The sequence below is a fragment of the Dryobates pubescens genome, chromosome 6, assembly GCF_014839835.1.
Source record: "Dryobates pubescens isolate bDryPub1 chromosome 6, bDryPub1.pri, whole genome shotgun sequence".
Lineage (NCBI taxonomy): Eukaryota > Metazoa > Chordata > Aves > Piciformes > Picidae > Dryobates > Dryobates pubescens.
Genome location: NC_071617.1, coordinates 8503968 through 8524368, shown reverse-complemented (window position 1 = coordinate 8524368; position 20401 = coordinate 8503968). Strand labels below are relative to the sequence as shown.

At 43.1% G+C, this 20401-nt stretch overlaps 1 protein-coding gene across 3 annotated transcripts; it reads right to left on the bottom strand.

Moving 5' to 3' along the window:
• Positions 1-3583: 3583 nt before the first annotated feature.
• Positions 3584-20097, bottom strand: PM20D2 (peptidase M20 domain containing 2). 3 transcript variants are annotated; one of them, XR_008462304.1, is made up of 8 exons: positions 19569-20097; positions 19339-19487; positions 15595-15737; positions 12515-12669; positions 10177-10312; positions 8219-8354; positions 7027-7045; positions 5007-5115 (listed from the first exon to the last, which is right to left on the bottom strand). XR_008462304.1 is itself a non-coding variant. In XM_009897582.2 (7 exons), the coding sequence occupies exons 1-7, from the start codon at positions 20010-20012 to the stop codon at positions 4006-4008; spliced, it is 1338 nt and encodes a 445-aa protein (XP_009895884.2). In that variant the 5' UTR covers positions 20013-20097; the 3' UTR covers positions 3584-4005. The 3 variants fall into 3 exon arrangements, 1 of the variants encoding a protein (XP_009895884.2); XM_009897582.2 differs by lacking the exons at positions 7027-7045; positions 8219-8354 and adding an exon at positions 3584-4208 and having other exon boundaries at positions 5008-5115; XR_008462305.1 differs by lacking the exon at positions 7027-7045 and having other exon boundaries at positions 5027-5115.
• Positions 20098-20401: the final 304 nt, after the last annotated feature.

Below are 20401 nucleotides of genomic sequence, written 5' to 3'. Positions count from 1 at the left end.
TTCTTTCCTGGGACTGAGGCATTTGGCTTCTTTATTTGCACAAGGTTTAGCTCTCCTCCAGGGAGCCTTCACAAGCACCATTCCTATTATTCTATCAATTCTAACATGTTCCAAAACAACCCTAAGATAAAAAAGACTAGCAGTAGTTATTGCATTGGAAAAGCATTAACCCTCACAAAACCACTCTGCTGACTATGGCAGACCAAAATGGAAAACTTCAGACATCCTCACTCTTACATAAACTTAGCAAACTAGGGGGGGAAAAAAATTAATCCAAGATGCTATTCAAATGACATTATGCAGCACCCCAATATTAATCAAAGGACAGGAAAATTCACAGAATCACAGAACATTAGAGGGTGGAAGGGGCCTCCAGAGATCATGCAGTCCAACCCCCCTGCCAAAACAGGATCACCTGGGGTAGTCTGCACAGGAATGCATCCAGGTGGGTTATGAAAGCCTCCAGAGAAGGAGACTCCACAAACCCCCTGGGCAGCCTGTTCCAGGGCTCTGTCACCCTCACTGTAAAGAACTTTCTCCTCATGTTGAGGTGAAATCTTCCATGTTCAGGTTTATATCCATTGATCCTCGTCTTATTACTGTGCACCACTGAAAAGAGCTTGGTCCCCTCCACTTGATACACCCCCCTCAAATATTGATAGACATTGATCAGAACCCCTCTCAGTCTTCTCAAGACTAAACAGCCCCATGGCTCTCAGTCTCTCTTCATAGGGGAGATGCTCACGTCCCCTAATCGTCCTTGTGGTTCCCCTCTCAGTCTTCTCAAGGCTAATTCCGTCACAATGAGATTGCTTCCTTGATACTGACTCATCTTTAATCAGTACTTCAGTTTAATTTTAAACCCAGCAAAGCTTACAACAAAACTAAGACATGCTTTTACTGCAGAGATGTGTAATTAAAAGATCTTGGACACAATGCAGCCAACAGAGACAAAGGAACTGAGAAGGCAGCAATGCTCGACAGCTTGTGGGAAACGCGACACAGCATGTATTGCTGTCCCTGGGCCCCAAGCACTCCCTCTTCACAGCAGCAAAGCAAGAAGTTAAGCAATTTGTGCAGGAGGAAATAAAAAGTCACACCTGCTAAGGAAATTTATAAACCAGCTTGTTACCCCAGTAGAACTTAATGGATTGTAACCGTGCCTGAGACCTGGCAAGGTAGGGTTGAAACTAGAAATCAAGGAGGAAGTTCCTTTGACAAACCTTGGACCCAGTTGCAGCTGGATTTAGGATCCAATTTACTATTCTGGACATAGCTGCTGCCCAGAGTCCAACCCTCAGCTGCTTCATGCAATCATCTGTCAAAACTGTTTGCTAACAAAAACAAGGATAGTGGTGTAAGGAGGGATCATTTTGTAACCTGGAATGCTCAGGTCATGCTCAGTTCTCAAACAAATGGCTTGTATGACAAAAGGAATCCTTTTCATTGTGCCTCTAGCTCTTCCAGGACTAATCCTTTCCTTTTCCCAATGACAATGACCATTTAATACATTAGCAGATAGTCTGGGCCCTGTTATTACAAGCACAGAGGTTTAAGTATCAGAAAAGCCTAAACTGTCAAATGTTGTCTACATTGCCTACCTGACATCCAAACTAGAGACAGCCTACTCACACTTTGTGTTAAGGAGTGCAGAGAAATGCAGAGGGAGTGCAAAGTTAAACCAAGACAAGGAATTTGTTTCCTAAAACTAGACATTGGATACAGAAACTAATAAAATACAGATTCTGATTAGAATTCTGGAGCTCACCAAAGCAAATCAGCTTTCTGGAATGGTTCTGGGTATTCTGACTTCCTGGGCAATGCAGTTTGCCTGATTTCTTTTCAGAAGCTTCCTATGCTTAGGAAAATGTTAACCTGTAAGCTGCTTTTGCACTCAGTCTCTCCACTGACTCACTCATTTGCATCTGAACAAAAGATTATTTCTTTCTCTATGTATTCATGTGATCTTTTAACAAGTGAATCATAAAATTGTCAGGGTTGGAAGGGACCTAAAGGATCATCCAGTTCCAACCCCCCACACTACATCAGGTTGCTCAGAGCTGCATCCAGCTTGGCCTTAAAAACCTCCAGGGATGAGGCTTATACCACCTCCCTGGGCAACCTGTTCCAGTGTCTCACCATCCTCATGGTGAAGAACTTCTTCCTAACATCAAATCTCAATCTACCCATTTCTAGTTTTGTTCCATTCCCCCTACCTGACACCCTAAAAAGTCCTCCCCAGCTTTCTTGTAGGCCCTCCTTAAAATAGTGGAAGGCCACTGCTGTTTAGGATATGAGAATAAGCAGTTACTGCACAAGCAACCCCCAGTGCAAGCTTCTCAGGGCTTACTGCAGAGGTTTGCACACAAGCAGTTGGTTACATTCATTTAGTGCTCCATGGTACCATGCTTGCATCTTTGTGAGAAAGATTTCCACAGGTCTGGCTGAACTTCACATACTTCAGAGCAGATAAAATACAGCAGCACCTTGCATGAACATTTATATTGTCTTAGAAGTTAAATGAGGATGATCCCATCCAAAGGGTAGTGGTCAATGGCTCAATGTCCTGGTGGAGACAGGTGACCAGTGGTGTCCCCTCCAGGGTCTGTACTGGAACCAGTGCTGTTCAGGATCTCCATCAGGGATACAGACAGCAAAATTGAGTGCACCCTCAGCAAGTTTGCTGATAGTCTTGTTGAGAATACTGAAGAAGGGGATGCCATCCAGAAGGACCTGGGCAGGCTGGAGGGGTAGGCCAAGGAGAATCTCATGAGGGTCAATAAGACAAAGCACAAGGTCCTGCACCTAGGATGGGGCAACCCTTGATATCAATAGAGGCTGGGAGATGACAAAATTGAGAGGACTTGGGGGCAGTGGTAGAGGTAGACAAAAAGCTGGGCATGAGCCATTGATGCACACTTGCCCTCACATCCTAGGCTGCATCAAAGGAAGCATGGCCAGCGGGTCAACAGAAGTGATTCTGCCAAAGTACTCTGGTGAGACCTCACCTGGAGTACTGTGTCCCCCACACTGGGCCCCCCCAAAAGAGACACATGGACCTAATGAAGGAGAGCCACAAAGATGATCAGAGGGCTGGAACACCTCTCCTATTGAGACAAGCTGAAGTAATTGGAGCACTTCAGCCTGGAGAGAAGGTGGCTCTGAGAAGACCTTATAGCTACATTTCACTATCTGAAAGGGACCCACAGGAAGGCTGGGGAAGCACTGTTTAGATGGGCTTGCAGCGATAGGATGAGGAGCAATGGTTTCAAACTGGAGCAGGGTAGATTAAGGCTGGACATGAAGTTCTTTACAATGAGAGGTAAAATACTGGAAGAGGTTGCTCAGGGATGTGGTTGAGGCCCCATCCCTGAAGACATCCAAGATCAGACTTGGTATGTCCCTAAGGCAGCCTGATCTAGTTGGAAGTGCCCCTGCTCACTACAGGAGGGTTGGAGACGACCTTTGCTGGTGCCTTCCAACCCAGGGCAACCTGTGAGGTGCACATGCATTTTCCTGCAGTAGTTTCAAGGTGTTAAACACACAGTTGCTTTCCAATTAATGACCAATGATTTCTCCACAACAAGTCCAAAATGTATTAGGAGGAAGGTGAATGCATTTCAGGACAATCAGCCTGTACAAATCACATGTCCACACAAACAGTTCTCTTTCATGACTAAGCAGCTAATATTGTCAAAGCCAGGCACAGAAAAAGAGATCACTGACAAAGGATCTAAACACTAGCATTTATTCAACACTGCAACTTAAACCCAACCTATCTGAGATGCCTCTCTGGAGTTCATCCCCACTTTGAATACGGCAAATATTGCAGCAGGACTAAATTTCACATTTTTGAAAGCAACAAAACTATTTTCATTTCCTGAAGTCCAACAAAGAATAATAAAGAAAATAAACATTTCTTCAGCTGTGTTTATCCAATTCCTTCTGGGACATGAATACAGCATCTCCATTAAGTTGATCCTACTGAGAGAAGTTTAATCAAGTTTAGCACGATGCACAGGATCCTGTGCCAATGCCAGATTCCTTGTTAGGGTCTACAGGATTTATTTGCCCCTCTTCTTTTAGCTTCACCTGTCTGAAATCTTCTCTGACCTCTTCTAGCAGGTCTGGCTTAAAAATGACATCCAGGGCTGTCATAGCCAAAGCTTTAGCTGTGCGTAAAGCATAGAACTGAGCCTTCTGGGACCCTGCAGGAAACAAAGTAAAAGCAATGTCAGGTTAGGTAGCTAACATTAGATTATAAACCACTAGCTTGTGGCATAAGGCCTGTTCTGTAAAATAAGAGCTTCCAGTTTCAATTGCAAGAACGGTTTCTTAATCTACCTGCATGATGCCTACTTCCTGATGCCTCAGAACAAATTTTCACTGCAAGTATTTAACTATTTGCTAATGATGTAAACAACTAAGACTGAAAACAGGAAGATGAGTGCTCACATCTTCCCTTGTAGAAAATGCAGCTTCATGCCATTATCTCTATTACATTTCCAGAACACTGTGCTTTATGAGCAGTAATTACTTGTCTCTTTTGGCTCATGGTTATAAAACCATGTGGAATGTGCTGCTGTAAGGATAATTCTTCTAATTTCTTCTGTCTGGTAGACAGGAGTGGTCATCCTTCCCAGATACATTTAACTTTCAACAAAACCAGAAACTCTACATTTTGACAGCTTTGGTCATCCAACTCTGCAAATAATCAAGTTAATTGTTTCAGGGTCTGTATTGAGCTCAGACCCTATCATGCTTGCAGATGGCAACTCCCTTTCTACAAAGATATTCACATGCAGCCACTTTTGGATCTAGCTCTTCCCCTTGTATCTATTTACTACACAGTAGCTTTCAGTATCATAGAAGCATGTGAAAGCTTTAACCCTCTGTGATCTGAAATAGTTGTATGCTCTAGATATGCTGCAGTTGAGTCAACTACCAGTCCCTACAATGCATAAAGGTTCCAAACACAAACCTCTAATCCTCTTCACTTCTACTCACCTGCAGCTTCTGTGTACTGCTCAGTATGATTCAATGCTTCAGAGCCAATATAAAAATAAGGATGAAGCCCAGGGACTACAAATGTGACATTTCCAAAGTCTGTGGAACCTAGAAACAGCAGAGACATTTTCTTAAGTGTGGAAGAGTCTTGAATGCTGTAAGAAAGTGTATGGCAGGTATTATTTCCAGCCCACATCTAAGACAGAACATCCTTTGCCCCAAACAGTCAAGTAAAAGCATTTCTAACCAGTCATCATCATCCATACCAAAAGCTCCCACCACTGAAATGGTTTCACTAACTAACCATCTTCAGATGCTGCTCTCCAGTGTGCTTGTGATCAACTATCAGTTACTGGACTGTAAGGAAGATGTGTCAGCATGTTTCTATTCCATTTACTGTTAATTTTTTGTACTGAGCATCTCCTGACAGTAAGCTGCTAATGCAGAAACAAAGCAAGCTGCAAACTTTGGAGTTACAGGCAGTACAGCTATATTCCTGCTCCAGCCCTTAGAACCAGGCCCAACAATTCCCACTTTTCAACTGCACACAAATACTCAGCATTACCTAGGGGAATGTGAAGCAGGAACAATCTGACTTTAAACAAAACCAGACAGAGGACAACTATTTTTTTCCTGTGGTTGATTATTCTCAGTTACAGAAACCTTAACAGGACAAGCACTCTTGAAATGACAGTATCAGAACTGAACTCCAGACAATGCTAGTGCCTCATAGACATAAAATACTTCATGATAGAAATGCTGCAGATGTTACTGATGATGCTTTTGTGCCTGACTAGCACTTTCAGTATGTTAGCTAGTGACACTACCCATCTCACAGCACTGCCTTATCCTCCTAAGGATACCATCCAGAGGTATCATTAAGTAGGAGAACCCTCACAGTAAATCATCCAAGAGTCTGAAACTGCTTCCTGAGTACTTTTGTTTTGTTACCCAAAGAAGCAATCCACTCAGTATTTGTTAAAAAGGCATACAGAAGCTGGAGAAATCCATATACCAGTTGTTGTACAAGTCAGACACCAGAGAAGTATTGATTTGTAGCAGAGGAAAGACCAGCTAGGATAACAATTAACTCTTTTTTCAGGCCAATCAGAGCTGCAAAGTATTTTTTTCCTTTAGCTGCAAAGTATCTTTTCCTTTAGCAATGGAATAAAATTACTGTTTCAAAGGTTTGAAATTATTTGTAACACATCAGGTAGCCTCCATACCATGCTACTCTCTTGAGAAAATATATTGCAAAAGCCTTAAGACTTAGCAACTAAGTGATTGAAGAGCCTTAAGTTTTACTTGGAAAAGTATAGTTATTGAAAGCAAGTCCACACAGCCTACATGTGATCCAAGCAGAAAAGAGGGTGGTGAAACACTGGAACAGGTTGCCCAGGGAGGTGGTTGAGGCCCTTTCCCTGGAGATACTCAAGGTGAGGCTCAACAGGGCTCTGAGTAACCTGATCTAGTTGAGGATGTTCCTGCTGACTAGGGCAGGGGGTGGGGGGAGTTGGACCATATGACCTTTGGAGGTCCCTTGCAGCCATTCTGTCATTCTATGAAGGCTAATTCTGCCTGCAGACAAACAGAAGCAGCAAGCCTTGCCCAGAAACATGACCTTTTTTCCTATGAAGTCCAGTATGCAATTGAAGAAAACCCAACTCCTGGCACAGCAACAAGTTATTTTCATTGTCAGTTCTCTACACTATTGATCCATTTGTTGGTCAGTCTGGAAAGACAAACTAGAAGTCTACAAGTTCTGCCTAACTCCATACTAAACCAAGAGTTCTAGACTTGCCTAAGTCCTAATACACAAACTGCTGGAAAGACTGTTGGCCTCTTCCCCCTGCTCTCATTCTTGATATCAAGCATTAGAAATTTCAGTGCATCCCAGTTCTCAGTCATGTAATTCCACTTAAATTTACATCCATAGCAAATCTACTACCATTTATGAGTTATTTCTGCTGAGTGTAAGGGATTTCAACTTCCTGTTTTCTAGCAAGATTGAGATCTTACCAAGCCAAAATCCAGGCAGCTTTGAATAAAAACAGGACAGTCAAATCTTTCCTGCTATCAGAAAAAGAGGTTACATCCTTTAGTGTTAATAATCTATCAGCATCCTATGTTCCCATGGTTTCCACACAAACATCTGGAACTGTATGCTTGCTAGAGATGTACAGATTGACATCCCCTCTAGAAGCATGAAATAGCTGCACAGCTGTCAATGCAATATACAGACTTGTGCACTATCATCAATGGAAAGGTGGAACACTAGGAGCAACATTCTCTCAAAAATACATCCTGAAACTGACATTGATGCTTCTTCAAGCCACTGAACAAGCCATGGAAGTCACTATTACAAGAAACAGGAGTGGAGAGGAAAACACAAACGATTCTAGGAGCCATTTATGTCCCAAGCTACAAAAGTGCTCTTTTCAAAACACACTGGCTCCTCCTTAAAATCATCTCTTCCAGCCTTGGGCAGAGAAAGGCAATGAACCCCACAAACACTGAAAATATCAGAGTAAGTTATGACAAGCATAAGATGATCAGGGGGTTGGAGCACCTCTGCTGCCAAGTGTAGACTGAGGGAGCCAGGGTTGTTCAGCCTGGAGGAGAGGAAGCTCTGGGGAGACCTAATAGCAGCCTTTCAGAACCTGAAGGGGGCCTACAGGAAGGGTCAAGAGAGATACTGTTTATAAAGGCCTGTGGTGACAGGACAAGGGGCAGTGGCTTCGCACTAGAGCAGGACAGATTTAGACTGATAATCAGGAAGAAGTTCTTTACTATGAGGGTGGTGGAACAGTGGAACAAGTTGCCCAGGGAGGTGGTTGAGGTCCCTTCCCTGGAGATATTCAAGGTGAGGCTCCACGAGGCCCTGGGCAAGCTGATCTAGTTGGGGATGTCCCTGCTGATGGCAGGGAGGTCAGACTGGATGACCTTTGGAGGTCCCTTCCAGCCTGGACCATTCTGTGACTCAAAGCACACTAAACTAAGCCATCTCCTTTGGGAGGTTACCAACATCCTGTAGTACACCTACCCTACCAGCAGAAACAGGTGACAGCAGCTGGTCAAAACTAGCTCGGAGTCACATTACTTCAGGTCATCCTGGCTGTGTGCCAAATGAGTGGCAGGTGCAGAAGGCACCCAGCAGCATGTTTTGATGGCCTAGAGGAGTTCTGTAGCGCTTAGCTGCCTAGAGCGATACCTGTAAGCAGACCGATACTAATACCCATGCAGAGGTGGCAGCGAGTGTGCTCATCTGTTTACGACTCCTCTGCTGCACAGACATGGAGAAGCAACTGAGCTATCGTCCTTCCCTTTCAACAGAAGAAACTGATATCCTAAAAGAAAACATTGAAAACCATATGAAAACTAAAACAGAAACAGAGGTCTTGAAAAAGATGAGACAAAACACTCAACCCTCCCCCCCAAAAAAACCCCACCGAAAGGGTAGCACACAGAATTCCAACCCTATGTTTCTGGAGGCTGTGCTTTGTTACCACTCCCAAATCCTCATTGCAAGAATGCAGGTAAGCAGCTGTGGAGAGAAAAATTCAGTAAAGCCTGCAGCAGTGTGATATAAAACCCAGTTGCTCAAGCACATTTGGACATCTGGCAAGCAGCTTAAGGATAGGTTGGACTTGATGATCTCGAAGGCCTCTTCCAACCTGGTGAATTCTGTGACAGGACAAGCATATGAGGAGCTTCAGTTTAAAGTTAATGGTTAACCTTCAGCATATTGTGTACCTTACATGTCAAAGCACTGTTACAGTAAGTGTCTGTGCTAAGTTCCTTTGAAGTCATTTGAACCAGCAAGTTTACCTGTACTCATGATCTCTACCCTTAATACAATGGTTTGAACCAAGCAACTAGCAAAGCTACAGAAACTTGCACTACAGTGAACAATCTAAGTGAGGTTCCTCAGCCCTTTTTCTTAAGCTAAATGAGCTAAGTTGTCATACTTGTACCACACTGAAGAACAACAAATCTGCTTTTAATTGTTTTTAAACCTGCAACCATGAGCCCATTGGATAAAATATGCTACTGTTGCCTTCATTTGGAAGGGAAGTAAAAAATAAACAACTGGAATACTATTAAGTATGCCATCTCCCCCACCCAAACCCAACAAACCTCTGTCCCCAGACACCAAGAACTCAACTGTAAAAAGATAACCTGCAGAGAAGGTCAGTACTGCAATCTGATTATAACAGCAACTTTTTACTGAGAACAATCTTATCCTTCTAACCAAAAGGCAAAATCTTTAATATGAGTAAAAGCATCTATATACAAGGTTATGATTGGTAGTGATGGGTATAAGGTAGCAGCAGCAGTCAAGATTTGACCAGAGCTCCTGGAGGAAAATTCTGGCAAAAAACCCCAGCCTGTTAAGGGCAATGAGAAACCCACCTCAGCATTCAAGAATTTGCATTCCTATTACTATAGCTCTGAGTGACCACAAAAGTTAAGTAGTTTGAGACAAACAAGTGAATACCTACTTGAAGGGCACCATCTGGAAAGCTAATCTGTTGAACTTGTGAATTAAAACCAGAGGCAAAGAATTACCCATTAATGGAAAGAGGTTTAAATTATGGTTACTGAGATGCTTAGGTGGGTTGGATTGGTTGATGGGTTGGACATGATGATCTTGAAGGTCTCTTCCAACCTGGTTTATTCTATTCTATTCAACTTAACCTTCAAAACACCCTTTAAAGTTAGATGCCAGTAAATTTGTCTGTATGGAAGCTTGAAAACTTATTAAACAAGGTTCCTAAAAAACTCAGTACCACCTCCATTCACAGCTGACCAGGATTCTGTATTTCCAAGCAACAGAGTGAGCTGCAATTCATTACACATCCTCATGCTTTCAGTAAGACTCTTTGCTTTCCACCTTCCCATCCCTCCCCCAAACAAACTGTTTCTTACTTTTTATTTTCCATATAATCAGAAATCATCAGAAAGTGATTACTGCTTTTCATACCTGTTGCATGAAACCAATCCAGAAACACAAGGCAGAGGGACCATCACCTCACTTAGGGCCAACTTTCTAATTTGGCTTCCTTCTGGCCAAACTGTATTTAACTCAGCTCTAGCCTGTTATTTTACACACTTAAGAGCCAATCAATCTAAGCTTAAGTCATAACAACAAAACCCAGATGGAGTTACCTGACAAACCGTTCAAGATGCAGTCGTCCGATATGAATTCTATCCCAAGCTTCTTTCCATTCTCCTTGTAAGCTCTCTGCAGGCTTTTATTTGGAAGTACATTGTAGTAATCATTTTCCCCACCTTTTATCTCCACCTAGACAAAAAAAACCCCAAATGATTAGAAGCTTCCCCCCAACTTAAGCCAGCTTAATGTAAGACCATTAAAAAATAAGCACATACTCATACTTCGAGTCCCTGTCGAAACAGATGTTAAGTGCTGAGCTTCTTTCAAAGGCACAGCATTCTGCCCAATACTAACTCTTGATCTAAACACAGCTGGTGCTCTGACAAATTCCAGAAGCATAGATGCCCTGGATACCATCTCCAAAAACTAGGAAACAACCATTTCCTGTAACAGCATATCATGATTTCCCACTTCAGGTGCCATTAAGCCATCAATCTTTAGACTTATATCAAATTCTATTTACTATTGTTTAGAACACTTCAAACTACAGCTCCATTCATGGAATGGCTTCATAAGGGCAAGGTTTAAAACAAATATAAAACACATGTCAAATTTCAAATGAGATCTCAACTTTCATTTCACTTTAAGTGCACCCTCTAAAAGTGTTTTCTAGCTAGAGTGAAGAGGCTGTATTAGGGAAACAGCATCTAATGCCTCAAATAGACCTTAAAACTTAAAGCTCACATTCACCTGTGCCATACCCATTCGTTCTGATAGCACAGGCACTGTTTTCACAGCTGTATTGGTCATAAACCTGTAACTCCAGAGCAGGCAGAACAGCTGCCTGAGCAATACACTGGCAAGGGGATCACATTGCTTGAACCAGCTACAGGAGACACTTTCATTTACTGAAGATGAAAACAATTACAAGCATGCTAACTAAAAAAACCTCTTGCTTACTACATTTGGTTGCTACCTGACAAAGACCATTAAAAAAATGACAAAGTACTGAGTATCTGTTTTGCATCTTCCTCACAGGTCTCTGAGCCTAATAGCACTGTCTACAGGAGAGGAGCATCACTCACAGCATACACAAATGGAAAACAGATTATGGTGCACTTAAAGGAATTTTATGTACAGGGGACTAGGCAGGATGCACCCAAGGGTGCTGAGTAAGAGAGGAGCAGCAGTGCAATCAGGGAGTTATTTTTCACATGCCATTGAAAAAGGATGCTCCAGCTCAGTGAAAAAGAGCTAAAGGTCACATCCACCTTGAAGGGTCAAGAGGGAGACCTTGCTATCCCCAAGCTCCCAGTTGGATTACAGAGCAAATAAATCTTCCTGGGACCCACATCGAGGCACATGAATCACAAGGTGACTGTGAACATCCAGCACATATTCATGGGTGAGCAGACAGTGCATGAGCAAGATCAGCTTTTCATAATGGTGTCTGGTTCAGAGAGCACAGAAGATATACAAGCTCCAAGTGTTACAATCAGTGACACAAGACTCCAAATTGCTGCCAGTTACTTCCAACATTCATCTGCCGTCAACACTGGCACCATTACTGTTTTAATACATTTATTATCGATGCAGCTCTGGTGAGACCACATCTGGTACATGGTGTTCAGTTCTGTGGTCCTCAAATCAAGTTAGTCCACAGGAAGACCACCAAGATGATTAGGGTGCTTGAGACATGACACACAAGGGAAGGTTGAAAGAACTTGGTTTGCTGAACCTTCCAAAAAGGTTAGGGGGCAGATCTTGTTATCTATGGTTATCAGACAAAGAAGGTACAGAAGTAGGATTTTTAGAGACATCTAGTGATATGACCAGGGGAAACAAAGATACAACAGAATCCCAGAATGGTTGAAGCTGATAAGCAGTTCTGGAGGTCATCTTGTCAAACTTCCCCTGCTCAGAGCAGGTCACTAAGAGCTGGTTGCCCAGGACCATATCAAGGCAGCTTTTGAGTATCTCCAAAGATGAAAATGCCACAAATCTCTGCAGGCAACTTGTTCCAGGGCTTAGTCATCACAGTATAAACACCAGAAAAACACTGTTCTTGTTGAGGTAGGTAGAGCACTTATTGAGAAAGGCTGCAGTTTCATCCTTGAAGGTATGTGGAAGTCTACATGTCACCAAGCAATCTGCTCTGAAGAAAGTGTTAGGGTAGCTGAGCTCTCTCCTAACCTATACTGCTCTGTGATTTTGTGGCATCCTATTTATAAACCAGAGCTCTCTTCAAGGACACAAAGCAACAGAACAGCACACAGAATCAGAGAAACTTAGATTTGTTTCAGCTAAACACCATGCTGCAAGCCTCAGTTTCCTGTTCTGGCCTACCTTATCTCAAATGTAACAGACATATGACCATGAATAGGTTCTTACTTTGCATCCTGTGGCCAGTGCTGCAGATTTGAAGCAGTTCTCAACCTTCTCTGTCAGAACAGAGAGATCTTTCATTGAAGGGGCACGCAAGTAAAACTCAAGTTCAGTGTAAGAAGGAATGATGTTAGGTTTCACACCACCATTTTTTATCACACCTGCAGAAAGGGAAAAGTCATTTATCAGTGTCAAATACAACTGCTTGATCTTCACCTCTGTCATGAAATTCCTTGCTCAAGGGCTAAACAAATAAAACCCAATGAGTCATCAGCTGAGCATAAAACACAAAGAATGCCAAAAGCACAGTATGTGGACAAAGTTTCTTCATCACACCAGGAACACACACATGGTTTTCAACAGAATTTTGTTGCATTTTTTGTTATGCATCTGTTATAAACCCAAGAGCAGCCACACTAGTAGTTGTAATTAATCCCCTGAAACTGAATGCAGAGTCATAAAGCAATCTGGCTGCCACTGAAAGAAAAAGCTTTATTATGAAGGTCACTCTGGATTCCAACTTTGAAAAGTTTCCTCAAATAGATTGCTTCCAAATTATTTTGCCATCTTGGAGAGAAACTGAGGAGGTTCCATTTCTCAGGAACACTGGAATAATGTGTGTGCTGCAGTGCAGAGAAAGTTCATTAGATTCCTCATACCAAGTCTTTAAAAATATTGGAATGCATAATACATAGTTTTATTTAAGAGTGAAGTTTGAGTTGGAAGTGTTCCCTCAAGGAAATGTGTGACAACCTCATGGTTTTCAATTATGGCATCAGAGGCATGACCAGGAAGACCATAATATTTAGAGATTTCAACAGTAAAATATTGTAGATCTCAATTCTACATTAAATTTCAATGCACTAATAGCTGTTTGCTTTCAATAGGCTGTTTGTTTCCCTGGACTCCAAACCTCAACTCATACCTGTGGAATAAAATTTGTTTTCTGTGGAACCTGAGAAACTACTGTACAGAGTCACTGATGTGTGTCACTGAAGCCTGAAAAAGGCATCTCTGTCAGGATGTACATGGGCAACAAATCTTTACTTTTGGTGCAGAAATCCTGTTAAGAATATGAGCTCCCCCTCAAGCAAAACCTTTTCAGTCCCAAATAGAGCTGAAGTAAAAAGTGCTGAATTAAACCACTGCTCTATAGCAAAAAGAATGAGAAGGACAGAGATCACAGGAAAGGAAACAGCAAATCAGCAATCATGTAAATTTGCATGATGAGTATCCTAACACATTTCCTCAGAACAAGGAGCCCAATGGGTTAACAACTTCCACTTGTCTTGTCCAGCACATTTGTAAATGGAATTGGACAGTCTAAGAATAGGTCCACACTTAAATTTCAAAGTAACTGCAATATGGACTGGACAGCAGATCTGCACACCACTAATAGCATTCAGTTTGCCCTTCCAGATGGAACTTTGTTTTTACAAGCAGTTTAAAACAACTTTCTGAACAGGAAAAAAAAAAATAAATCCACATTCTTATTTTTCAAGGGGGCCACATTTAGTCCACTCACAAGCAGGAACAAAAGGCAACATCAGGAACTCAAACCAACAATGTTCAAATACATAAAGCATTGCTTAGAGATTTTAGACCTCAAGTAGTTGAAATTATTTCAGTTTTTAGTGGGTTAGCATTTAAGGTTTTCAGGCTCACTTCAGTCAGCCACTTGCTGTAACTGCAAGCCTACAGCACAAGGTCTCCAACACACTGCTGTAAAGGAAGTAGTCCTAAAATTAAATCTCATTCTGGCTGCTTGAACTTCCCTACAAGTATTCTAAGTATTTCCAGTTTGAAAACTAGGTTTATGACAGCAGTTATATCATCACAGTAATTGAAGTTTTGCTGTGGTTCAAGAACTGTTACCTGTAGGAGGCTTTTCAATGTATTTGTTTGCCTACATTACCCATTAGCCTTCAGAAACCACAAAGAAAGCAGTGTTTAGGGGTTTAGGCTTAAATTCAATAGTAGATTTTGGCACCTTCAACCTTAAATGCACAACACATGGGTTTCAGACACCAAAACTCATAATTAAGTGCTTTGTTTCCTACAGAGCAATAGGATAGAGGGTCTGTGCCTGCTACCAGATATTCATTTGGGTATGCTGCACAGCAAACATCTTTATCTTCACAGGCTTAGGGCTTCCAGACTTCATCCAGATATCCTGGACAGAAATACACATGTACCATACAGCACAAGCTGTCAAGATGTATAATGATTAGCTCTGAACTTCCAGAAGTGTTTGAAGCTCCTAACAAGTATTGCAAATAAGCAGCTCTACATTCAGAAGTCCTGCAGAAATGGCAAAGTTTCTCAATTGCAACTTGGAAAAGGTTCTGTCGGGTGTGATAAGGAAAACCTGAGTTTAGAGCTAAAGGGCAGCTTCATCCTCAGCTTTGGAAACTCACTGCACAGCAAGAAATGCATGTCATCAGAGGACTGTAAGTCCTGCTCAGTGGTTAACACATCTTACTGCTAAAGCAAAATGACCTTTCTATTCTGATGTGTACCAGATATTAAATATCAGAACTCAGTGAATGTCTATTTGATAGGGCTGCTAACCAGAACTATAGGATTCTGTCTTTTAGTATTTAAGCAAATAAACTTCAGTCACTCTAGATCACTCCATCTTTCCAGTAAATGCCATTTAATTAGTAGAATGCCTAGTACAAAAATGATGCAATAAATACTGCTCAATTTTTTTAGAAGTATTTAATTTTACACCTGTACAAAAACACATACATTAAGAAATTCAAGGCCAGGCACCAAAATAAGCTTAGCACTTTTCTCCCCTTTCTGAACTGCACAGACACAGAATTCATCTAGCCTTCACCTAGGTTATTGATGTCCTTTCCAGAATCTGACCTATAAGCCTATTTTCAGCAGATAATTCTGGACACCAACATGATCTTAAAGATTACAGACAAACTATTCAAACAAAATGATGCCATTTCACAGTATTTTCAGTGACTACACTACTACTTAATGCAATACTTTAAATTGTGGGATTCTCAAAGTTAGTATTTCAACAGCCTAAACTCTTACTTGTTGGACATTAGATTTAATGAGGATCTCACCATGAGCTCTCCAGGTCGGTTTCATTTGCTGTCTTAAAACAGACAGATTGTTGTATGCAAGAACAGCAGCATCTAATGCATTAACTCCTTCCCAAGGATAAGCAGCAGCATGAGAAGCTTTTCCATAGTATTTCACAGTCACACTAGGAAATAAAAGGCATTGCTTTATTTGGTTTTCATTCACTGAAAAGAGCCTCTAAAAATAAAGTGTTCCTTTAGTTCACAAATACTTGTAATTCACATTTTGTGCAGAACAATCTGCCTAGCACTACACTGTTGCAAAGTTGAACTATCCCTGAGTGTGGGAAGATGCTGAAAGATTTCTAGGGGGAAAAAAAAAAAATCAGCAAAATGGAATGAAACCAAAAGCCAATCAGGCAAAAGAGCTACTGGTTGCATAGCACTGCATGGCTTTTTCTGAGAACTACAGGCTTCACATGGTGTTCCAGCATGTGTCCAGAGAAGGGCCATGAGGATGATCAGAGGGCTGGAGCACCTATTGTATGAAGACAGACTGAGGGAGTTGGAGATTTTCAGTCTGGAGAAGAGAAGGCTCCAAGGAGACCTAATTGTGGCCTTCCAGTATCTGAAGGGGGCCTACAAGAAAGCTGTTGAGGAAGCTTCTTAGGGTGTCAGGTAGGGATAGGACTAAGGGGAATGGAACAAAACTAGAAATGGGTAGATTTAGATTGGATGTTAGGAAGAAGTTCTTCACCATGAGGGTGGTGAGACACTGGAACAGGATGTCCAGGGAGGTGGTAGAAGCCTCATCCCTGGAGGTTTTTAAGGCCAGGCTGGATGTGGCTCTGAGCAACCTGATCTAGTGTGAGGTGTCCCTGCCCATGGCAGGGGGGTTGGAACTAGATGATCCTTGAGGTCCCTTCCAACCCTGACAACTCTGTAATTCTGTATTGCATTCACCCAAGTTACTAACATTCTTCTCAGAGGATAACAGATCGTTTCTCCAGTTCAAAATTAGAAGCTGATTGTTCCAATTCTTGGCAAAGAAACAAGACATTTACAGTATATAGGACAGCAAAAATACATGTCTAAGTAACAAAAGTCAAGTTTTACAAGCATGGCAGTGGCATAGCCTAGTATAAAGTACACTTTGCTGTGCTATAGCAAGGATGTTCATTCCCTGCATGCCTCAAAAATGCTGCTACAAAGGCTTGCAACAAGGAATACATTTAGTGCAAAGGTTATCCTTCAGCTTTGTAGAAGTCAAAATACTGCACCTGAACACATCCTGTAAGAATTCATGCTTTGCTTCATCTGAGAGCCAATTATATTAAGACTTATGACATAATTTAGTATTTCAAATGATATGAAGACTCAGTACATGCCACATTTTAAATACCATCTATGCAGGTTACTGTTACCAAATACACAAACATGAGATTTTTACCAAGAGCAGAGATTTTAACTAAATCTGGTCATATTCAATATTTAGCCCTTTGCATAGAAAACTCCAACCTTCAAAGAGCTCTCCCCTGCCCCGAGATGCACAACTTGTCTTACTCAGCTAGGTTATCCCTCTGTCTTGCAGAAAACTATTTAGACACCCTGAACTGATCCCCAGCACTCTGAACCACACCACAACTGTAAGTTAATACCAGTCCTTAAACACTGGACAACAAAGGAGGACACAATGGAGCGTACTGCTGCACCACAAAACATCTCCTTCTGCCTGCTCCCCAAATTGAAAATGCCCTTTTCCATCCCCTCTCATCTTCCAAGACAACCATGCATCCATTTCTGTGCAGTATGACTTTTATTTGCAATCTATCATCACTATGAAATAAAGATAAGAAAATTAATCCATTAACATCCCAAGTATTAGACTGTAACCCTTCAATTGACAGAGGAGGCAGGACAGATCCCTGGATAGTCTCAAAACAAAGAGGGAGAAGGTAAAAGTGGAGCAGAAAGTCACACTGTAGTATTGGTTTTTTTTCCCTCCACAAAAAATGTGCACTTCTTAAGAAATGCTTTTAGCACTCCTTTTCTTGTAGTTCTGTGACTACACCAACGTCACACTCTAAGAAAACACTCAATGGATTTTGGTGAATACCACCACCCTAAGCCAGTTTAAGCTTAGAAGAAGAATGTGGATCCTGCCTGACCAACAATAAAGAGGTTAAGTGAAGGATAAATGAATAAAAACCAGCAAGTTGGGGCATGCAGTCACCAGTTACCCCAGTACATGAGTTTTATTTCAGACATGAACCAGCTTTTAGAAGTTGCAGTTACAGTAACACCAGCCATTTGGTGATTACCAGGCCTTAAATTCCATGGAAACAACCAAGAGTCAATTATCAAAACAGTATTTGCATCCTTGGAATTTTGTAATTACACCAATCATGACATAAATTCAGCATTTCAAGCTTTTGGAGGTAGGAATTTTTTTTCACACTACTTCAATTCCATGCCTCCTCTGTATTGAAGACTTAAAGGCTATCTAGGACCTGCACTCTACAGCAAGCCATGGTATCTGAAGGGAGATTTCCAGATCCTACTGTATCAAATTCAAGAGGCTACTGCAAGAGTTGAAATGCACAGAGAGACAAAGCTGTCAGTCAAAACTGTATCCTGAAGATTATAGTCTTAAAGCACAGAGACTCAGTAGGATAAGACCTCAGGATCAAGAATCATTAGTAACTATACCATAAAGTGCAGTAACAAGCCTGCTGACAATAGTGATGGAATACTAGGAAAATAGAGGATGTTTATGATATCATGGGAAGAACAGCAAGGCCTTTCAGACTGGCAGAGAAAGATCAGTATGAAGCTCAAAACCATTTTAAATTATCATATACTTACAAACTAAGTATTTGTCTAAAAGGTGACTGCTTGAAAATGATTAAGAAGGCAGCCCCAAACATGCCAGCTGTCTACAAAATGATAGTGAGACATAATGGTCAGCTGAGTAAGGTCTAAGGAAAGTCAACCTCATGGACTGTGTACAATTCTGCTTGTGTACATCCAGTAAGGAGTACTTCAAGATAACGCAAGCCACTCCAAGCACAAATGAACAAGACCTGTGACTGAACAGTAGGACTAATCAAAAGATGCCAAGGCTTAACTTCTGTAAAGTTATAAATGGCTAGCTGGCAAAAAAGTGCTGGTTGAGGCTGTAACTACTGTATATATACTTATACAGGGGTGAAACAATAAGGAAAGCCAGGAAGTACTCTGAAGACAAAGATGATGTGAGAGTTAAAAAGATATAAAATGGCCATGATTAAATCTTAGGCTGAAAGTTAGTAATTATCTGAGTAGCAGTCAGGCTTAGCTGAATCACTCTTTCAGAAGTAGTAAAGGAAATCTGACACAATTTCAAAACTGATTAAAATGCGTAAAAAGAACTTAATTACTTCCTGCCCATAAAAGAACAGATCTGTGACCCAGACAGACTCCTTCTAGGTGCATTTTTGTGGGGGAGGGGGCTTTTTTCTTTTTTTAACAGATAGGCCACATTTAAGAATACCTAGAAACCTCAGAAGAATGAACGGGGCTTTGGGACACAGCTAAGGTGATCACAGAGCAGTCGAAATCTTTAACACTGTGCTTTGGGATGCTCACTTCAGAAGAGTGACCTGACTCCTTAGCTGACTGCAAATACTTCCTCTGAAGGACACCTGCAAGATCCTCGGCCCCTTCTAAAGCAGCAACCCTACTCGGGGAGAAAAGGCTAGTAACAAGCCAACCCTTCCCACCTAACCGGCTCGCTCACTCACTCACTCGTGCTCGGCCACATCGGGCAGGTACGCGGCGTTTTCTTGCGAGGGGTGTGCCATAAAAACCACATCCAGGCCCTCAAACGCTCCAGCCTTTATCAGGTCTATTTTGCCTCCTCCTTGCTCTTCCGCAGGCGTCCCTAGCACCGTGACCTGCAGCACAAATGCAGAGTCAGAAGCTTAGCGGCCCGCAGAGGCCCAGGTGTCCGCCTCCGCCCTCGGGAGGGCTCTCACCTGGACGGCAACAGGCGGCGGCTGCGGCAGGCTCTCCAGGGCGGCCTTCAGCCCCAGCGCGGCGCCGGCTCCCACCTCGGCGATGAGATTGTGCCCACAGGCGTGGCCGATGCCGGGCAAAGCGTCGTACTCGCAAAGGAAGGCGATACGGAGCGGGCGGGGGCCCTGGGGGGAGGCCGTGCCCCACTCGGCGCGGAACGCGGTGCCCAGCTTGTAGCGCGGTTGCACGGCCCAGGAGGAGCCCGGCAGCTCCCCGCTGGAGAAGAAGCGGGTCATGGTGTCGTGCGCCTGGTGCTCCTCGTAAGCCAGCTCGGGCCGGCTCCAGATGTCACGGCTCAGCCCGCCCAGCCGCGCCGCGTTCAGCTCCACGCTCTCGCACGCCCGCTGCTTCAGCGCCTCCAGCGTGACGGCGGGACCGCCCTGCGGCGGCTCCTGCGGCCTCATCAGGGAGGGCACAGGTGGCCCCAGCGGCACCTGCCCACGCAACAACCGCCCTCACCCACCCACCCACCAGCGCGGCCGCCTCTCCCCAACGCCGTGTGAGCCGGGATCCGCCGCCGCCCCCTTTTATCGCCTCCTCGGCGCCGCGGGGCACGCTGGGAAGCGTAGTTCATTGCCCCGGCGGGGGCTGTGGGCACCGCCTGGCCAGAACTACCTGTCCCAGTGCTCCCGGGGGCGTGCCCGCCGTGCCAGGGCCGCCGGGGGAGTTCCGCAGGCGTCTGGCGTTCGACCTCGCTTACTGGAATCCCAGGGTGGTTTAGGTTGGGCGGAACTTTTCAAGGTCATCTGATCCAGTGCACAGCGACCTCTGAATGTAGGTGGGGTGGTTTAGA